Source organism: Bison bison, unplaced genomic scaffold (assembly GCF_000754665.1).
Source record: "Bison bison bison isolate TAMUID 2011002044 unplaced genomic scaffold, Bison_UMD1.0 scf7180017853184, whole genome shotgun sequence".
NCBI classification, from domain to species: domain Eukaryota; kingdom Metazoa; phylum Chordata; class Mammalia; order Artiodactyla; family Bovidae; genus Bison; species Bison bison.
The window spans coordinates 640,710-646,795 of NW_011483757.1; the positions used below are offsets into that span (position 1 = coordinate 640,710).

At 45.5% G+C, this 6,086-nt stretch overlaps 1 protein-coding gene across 1 annotated transcript; it reads right to left on the reverse strand.

Annotated features, from left to right (window-relative positions):
* Nucleotides 1–1,142: 1,142 nt before the first annotated feature.
* On the reverse strand, nucleotides 1,143–4,635 carry LOC104998614 (serum basic protease inhibitor-like; the record flags this gene model as incomplete). The annotated part of the gene is made up of 3 exons (XM_010853882.1): nucleotides 1,143–1,373; nucleotides 1,819–2,014; nucleotides 4,594–4,635. Coding segments are annotated over 3 exons (272 nt in total), but the record flags the coding sequence as incomplete, so codon positions are not given.
* Between the last annotated feature and the right edge of the window lie 1,451 nt (nucleotides 4,636–6,086).

Consider the following 6,086-nt stretch of genomic DNA (forward strand, 5'->3'; position numbering starts at 1 on the left):
CCCTCTTTAACTGAAGTAAGACATCCCCTCCCCACATGTGACTTCAGAGAATCAGATTCCTTAAAAAGATGAACAACTGAATCTTATGCACTTTCCCCTTCTGCAAGTCCAGGAGGATAGCCTGCCCCAAAATTTGAACTAGACTTAGAAGTAAGGAATAAAAGCTTTCACGCTGATCTGTCTGTCTCCCAGGCTTTTGTGTAACTTGGCATGGCTGTTAAGAGGTCAATGATACTATCATGGGTTTGCTTCCTCTAGCCAGTAGGGCACAGTCTGTGGACTGGGAAAGGGGAAGTGCCCACTGCTCTGCAGAACAGAGAGAAGAACCACCATTTCCTTGGACCCTATTGGTAAACATTTGTAGTTGAAAACAACAGACTCCACTGCCCTCAGTTTAGTTTTGAATATGCATTTATTGAAATATAAGCCACAGTGTTTGAAAATACAGAAAGGAAAACTGCAACATCTTTAAGGGAAAGGGGGAGCTTTTTTATTGCAAAGACTTCTCTCATTACTGATGCTGAGAAATGGATGCCAGAAATTCCACCAAGGCCTCACACAAGGAGATCAGTGATGGCATGGTGAGGATGCCATGAGTATGTGGGTTGAGGCAACAATCCTGGTGTCAAACCTCAGGCTCTATAGTTACTCTGGTCGAGAGGAATGTGCTCCTCCTGCACTCTTTCCTTCCTCACATAATTATGAACTGCTTCCTTCATGCCAGGAACTGTGCTAAGTGCTCAAGATAAAGGGAAGACATGCTGTCATGGTGCTTAGAGCCAACTGGATAAGACTGAACTAAGGTGTATAGACCCATGTTGTTCAGTCACCAAGGCGTGTCCAACTCTTTGTGACCCAATGGGCTTCAGCATGCCAGACTTCCCTGTCTTTACTATGTTTCAGAGCTTGCTCAAACTCATGCCCATTAAGTTGGTGATGCCACCCAACCATCTCATCCTCTGCTGTCCCCTTCTCCTCCTGCTCTCAATCTTCCCCAGCATCATAAAGTGAAGTGAAGTTGCTCAGTAGTGTCCTACTCTTTGCGACCCCATGGACTGTAGCCTACCAGGCTCCTCTGTCCATGGGATTTTCCAGGCAAGAACACTGGAGTGGGTTGCTATTTCCTTCTCCAGGAGATCTTCCTGACCCAGGGATTGAACCCGGGTCTCCCACATTGTAGTCAGACGCTTTTACCATCTGTGCCACCAGGGAAGTCTCTCAGCATCATAGAGGAAAGGAAATAGGCAGGCTCTGCTGAGGAAGGTAGGGGAGAGAAGAAATGCAAGGAGACTGAACTGTTTCAGGAGCAGCCCAGACTTTCATGGGTCCTCCTTGGACTTCAGAGTTTTGGAGCATGACTCTTCCCGTGTCTTCTGTAAGGAAAAAAAAAAAAAAAAAGGAACTTCCTGAGTGACTTCATTGTAGCCCCAAACCTAGATACTATTCATCTTGACAGATCCTAGATTTTCAAAAGAAATATTAAACCAACAAAAAGGCAGTGAATTTTCCAAGCCTGGATGGGGGGAGGTGCTCAGGAGTCCTGCAGACCTGCCCTGGAGGGTGGCTGAGTCAGTGTTCCCAACTGAGAAAAAGGAGCATGTGATCAGGCTGAGATGATCACAAAGAGGTAGCTGGGTTGACCTTCTGCCATTCTCTCCCTGGAGAACTCGCTCAGTGTGTGGTTTCACAGGATACTGCAGCCTCTTCTGGCAGCAGCGAGGAGGAAGACACTGTGCAGGGTGAATGGTGTGTGGTCCCCTGAGCTCCACCCCTTTCCCCAGCCCTTCCCCTGCCACCCTGCCCTGTGCCCTGTCTTACCTCCAGGACCATTCCACATGACCGCAGGTGTTCATGCACAGCGCCATGGTGTAGAAGTTATTCAAGTTCCCTTTGCAGCCACCGTAGAAAAAGCGTTGGCATTGCCCGGTCTTGGCATTGTAGAAGTACCTGATCTTCCTGCCCTTGCAGGGACCTATTGATTTAGGCTTCAGGCAGAAGGCAGGCTTAGAAGCTGCTGGAATGAGAGGGACAGTGGCTTAGTTATGAAGATGGTCATCACAACTCCATATAAGTCAACAACTAGAACTGTCTGTTTGCAATAGAGAATGTTAGAGTTGTGGGGGATGGTCAAATTGAGAAGGCCATTTGGAAACCTTCTTTCTGGGACAGAATTATGAATGCTGCTAGATGTAACATAATATAATAATCATGTTCAAATATATATATCTTCTCATGAAGTAGTTTAAGGAAAATTGGTATAATGCTTTTGATTAGCCTTAAAAGTTCTATAAGACTTCCGAGGTGGTTCAGTGGTTAAGAACCTCCTTCCAACTAAGGAATCCTGGGTTCAATCCCTTGTCAGGAAACTAAGGGCCCATATGCCATGGGGCAACTAAGCTGGTGGGCCACAATTACTGAGCCTTCAACCTGAAACTAAGACCCAATGTATCCAAATAAATGTGTGTGTGTGTGTGCACGTGCGTGCACGCCAAGTCGCTTCAGTCGTGTCGGACTCCTTGCGACACTACAAACTGTAGCCCACCAGGCTCATCTGTCCAGGGGACTCTCCAGGCAAGAACACTGGAGTGGGTTGCTGTGCCCTCTTCCAGGGTGTCTTCCCAACCCAGGGATTGAACCCAGGTCTCTTGCATCTCCTGCATTGGCAGCTGGGTTCTTTACCACTAGCACCACCTGAGAAGCCAAAAATAAATACACAAATGCGCAAAACAAAACCCACAACTCCAAAAGTAGGAAAAGAGCTCCGAGGTGAGAAACATTTGCTGTAGATCAGTAATTACTGGGTCTGGATACCTGGGTTTTATAATACTATTCTCTGTGCTTATGTGCATGTTTAAAACTTTCCATCATTAATTAAAAAAATGTGAAGGAAACAGGCTGTAATGGAAAAAGGCATGAAGAAAATTTGGATACCTCAGGAGGATTCTATAAATTGAATAATGATATGCTGATATTGTGATTATAAGAAGAAATATATGTTTTTTTTAATTCTTTTCCTAACACTAAGTTCCTAAAAACGTTGGTATTTCTTATATGATGAGAACAATAAAAGTGTCTTTTGGTATGTTATGTCAATGATTTTGGAAAGACCCTCATAACCCCAGCATGGGCTCTGAATGCACAGGAAGGAGTATCTGGCAGGAGAGAGGGTTGGAACTTTCCTTGCTACCCTCTTCCTTGATCTTTTATCCTCCGTCCTCCTCCTCCTCCTTGCCTCCACCTCAGGGAGGGGAGAGGAGCTGTTGATTGAACAATCACCAATAGCTAATGATTTAATGCATCATGACTAGGTAATGAAGCCTCCACAGAAACCTCAACAGAGCAAGACATTCGTATTATTCAAGAAACCTGAGATCGATTCAGGGAACAACATAAATAAATGCTCCATCAAGGATCATATGGACCACTGCAGCAGCCTGCTCCCTGGGCCTCCATGTCTGCCCTTCATCCCCTAGAGGGCACTGTCGGCACTGCAGCCTCAGGGATCCTCTTACTACTGATTCCTACCCCATTGCTCCCATGACCAATCCCTCAGTGACTCCCCGTTTCTCTGGGAGTCAAATTTTGATCTTAATAAGTCCCACAAGACTCCTCATGACCTGCCCCCATGGCCTCTCAGCCTCATCGCCTTCCACTCCCCTCCCCTCCACCCACCCAGCTCCATCCACCCTGGTCCTGGCTGCTGTTCCAACACACACCAGGCACGTTACTTCTGCAGCCTCTGCTCAAAGCCTCCTTATCACAGAAGGTTTCCCTGACCCTGGAGAGAAAAAGGACAGCAAACTTTTTCCACGTACCTCTCTACCTTCAGGAAACTTATAATCTATCACAGGATTTCTCCCCTCTGCTATTGTTTGTTTCCCTCCTTGAAGGCAAATTATTTTGCCATATTTTTTTCACAGCTGTTTCCCCACCCCAAGAACAATGCTTTGTAGGGACTTAGTAACTTCCATCTTGATTCTCTCAGCAAGTGCACAGTCATTGAATAGAATCAATATGACTTGAATTCCTTTTAGTAAAAAAAATCTACTTGATGATCAGGCATATCAGACTCTGCACATAGATGGCTCAAGACTGTCCTCAGTTCAGATGCCAGCCCCATGATCCTGAATAACTCATACTTGTGACCAACTGGCTAAAAGTCAAAGGTACCACGACCCCTCTTCCATCTTCACTCACTCAATAGAACCAGTGACTGAATTCAGGAAAGCACTTCACTTACTTTTCCCAGAAATTTAGAAAGGAGGCAACTCAGAGACAGAGAAGAAGAGGAGATGTGCAGGGCAAAGCGGGGGTAGGGGGGTGGGGGGGGAGGGTGTGAAGCTTTCATGTCCCAGTGAGCACAGCACCCTCACATCACCTCCTTGTGTTCATCGCCCTGAAAATAGTCTGAACCCCAATGTTTATGGATATTATTGAGTTTTCAATAAATCAGCATACTGATTGAATTGTCAGCTGCTGATAATTGATCCCAGTTAGTTTCCCCCACTCTCCCCAGAGGTGCCGGCGTGGTGAAGGGGCATGAAGGTTCACACCTTTACAAGGTGGTTTAAATTTTTTTAGACCAGTCCGTACCTGAATGCTTCTCATTTAGTCTTCCGTAAGTCATCTCATAACCTATGAAAGACAGTAAATTCCAAGAGTTTTAGGAGGCTTGGACCAAGAACCAGGAAAACGATCAAAAGCAGATAATAAAGTAACAGTCAAAGGGGACAAGGGAAAGGGCTTGGAGACTTTACTAATATTGTACCAGCCTTGGTCCCCTGAGCCAACCACGCAAGGGCTGTGTTTCTTACCTTTCCCTGAAGTTGCTCTGCTCAGTGGTCTTATATCTTTCTGATTCATTTTAATAATAAAGAGATATCATTATATGAAACTTAAACATTCTTTCTTGCTCAAGGAAGTTACTCAGACATATTTTTTTCAAAATTAACACATCTAAGTAGAAAATGGACAAAAGTGGTCATGAAATGTGATCAAACTCTTTATATTCCTGACAGGTAATCTTTTCGAAGAACCCATGGAACATGTACCCCTGTTCAGATGAGCAAACCGCAGATGGCTTGCCCCAGGACACAAGGCAGGGTAGTAGGGGGGTCAGGACGAGGTACTGTCCAGTCACAACCCACTTGACACACTTTCTGATTTGGCCAGGAACTTTGAAAATGCACATAACTGGCAAGAGTTTCCGGGTATTTTCATTACTCCCCTGTGCCCGCGTCTCACCTCAGCCCCCAGATCACAAGGTAGACTGAGTCTGAGTTTTCCTCTGACACCAAATGTGTGATGTCTCTACCAACACCAACCAATTCCCCAAACACCCACTGGGTGTCGCATAGTCAATTTACTTCTGATAGTGTATGGGTGGACTTCGTGCAGATCCTGCTGGTTGAGAGCTCTTACTGTCCTCAGTTCAGATATGAGTCATGTGATCTCAAATGCTTGTGACCAACTGGGTGAAAATCAGAGCTTCCATGACCCCTATCTCCATGTTCAATAACTATAGAACCAGCGACTGAACTCAGGAAACACCTCGCTTACTGTACCCATGTTATTATAAAAGATAAAGCTTGGGGCCAGTGAAATGGAGGAGACAGGTAGGGCAAAGGCGGAGTGGAGGTGTGCGGAGCCTACATACCCCAGTGAGCTCAGCACCCTCACGTCACCTCCTTGTGTTCATCACCCTGAAAGCTCTCTAAACACCAGTGCTTATGGATTTTTATTTAAGCTTCAAATCAAAGGCATATTGATTGATCTGTGGCCATTGGTGATTGACTGAGTCTCAGTGTCCTCCCCTCTCCCCAGAAATGCTGTCATGGGGCCTGGTGAAAATTCTAACTTGCAAATGCATGTTTGTCTTGCTTTGGAGATAAGCGTGGTTCTGAAGTTATCGTCAGTTGCTGTCCATGACTCATCTCATGACCTATGAAAAACAGTGAATTCCAAGAAGTTCAAAAGGCCTGCCTCATGAATCAGTCAAGGATCACATATATATCTTTTTATTACCCTACAGTGAGGATCAGAGACACTGCACTGACCAGGAATAGAGTCTCAGGGAGGTGGTCCCT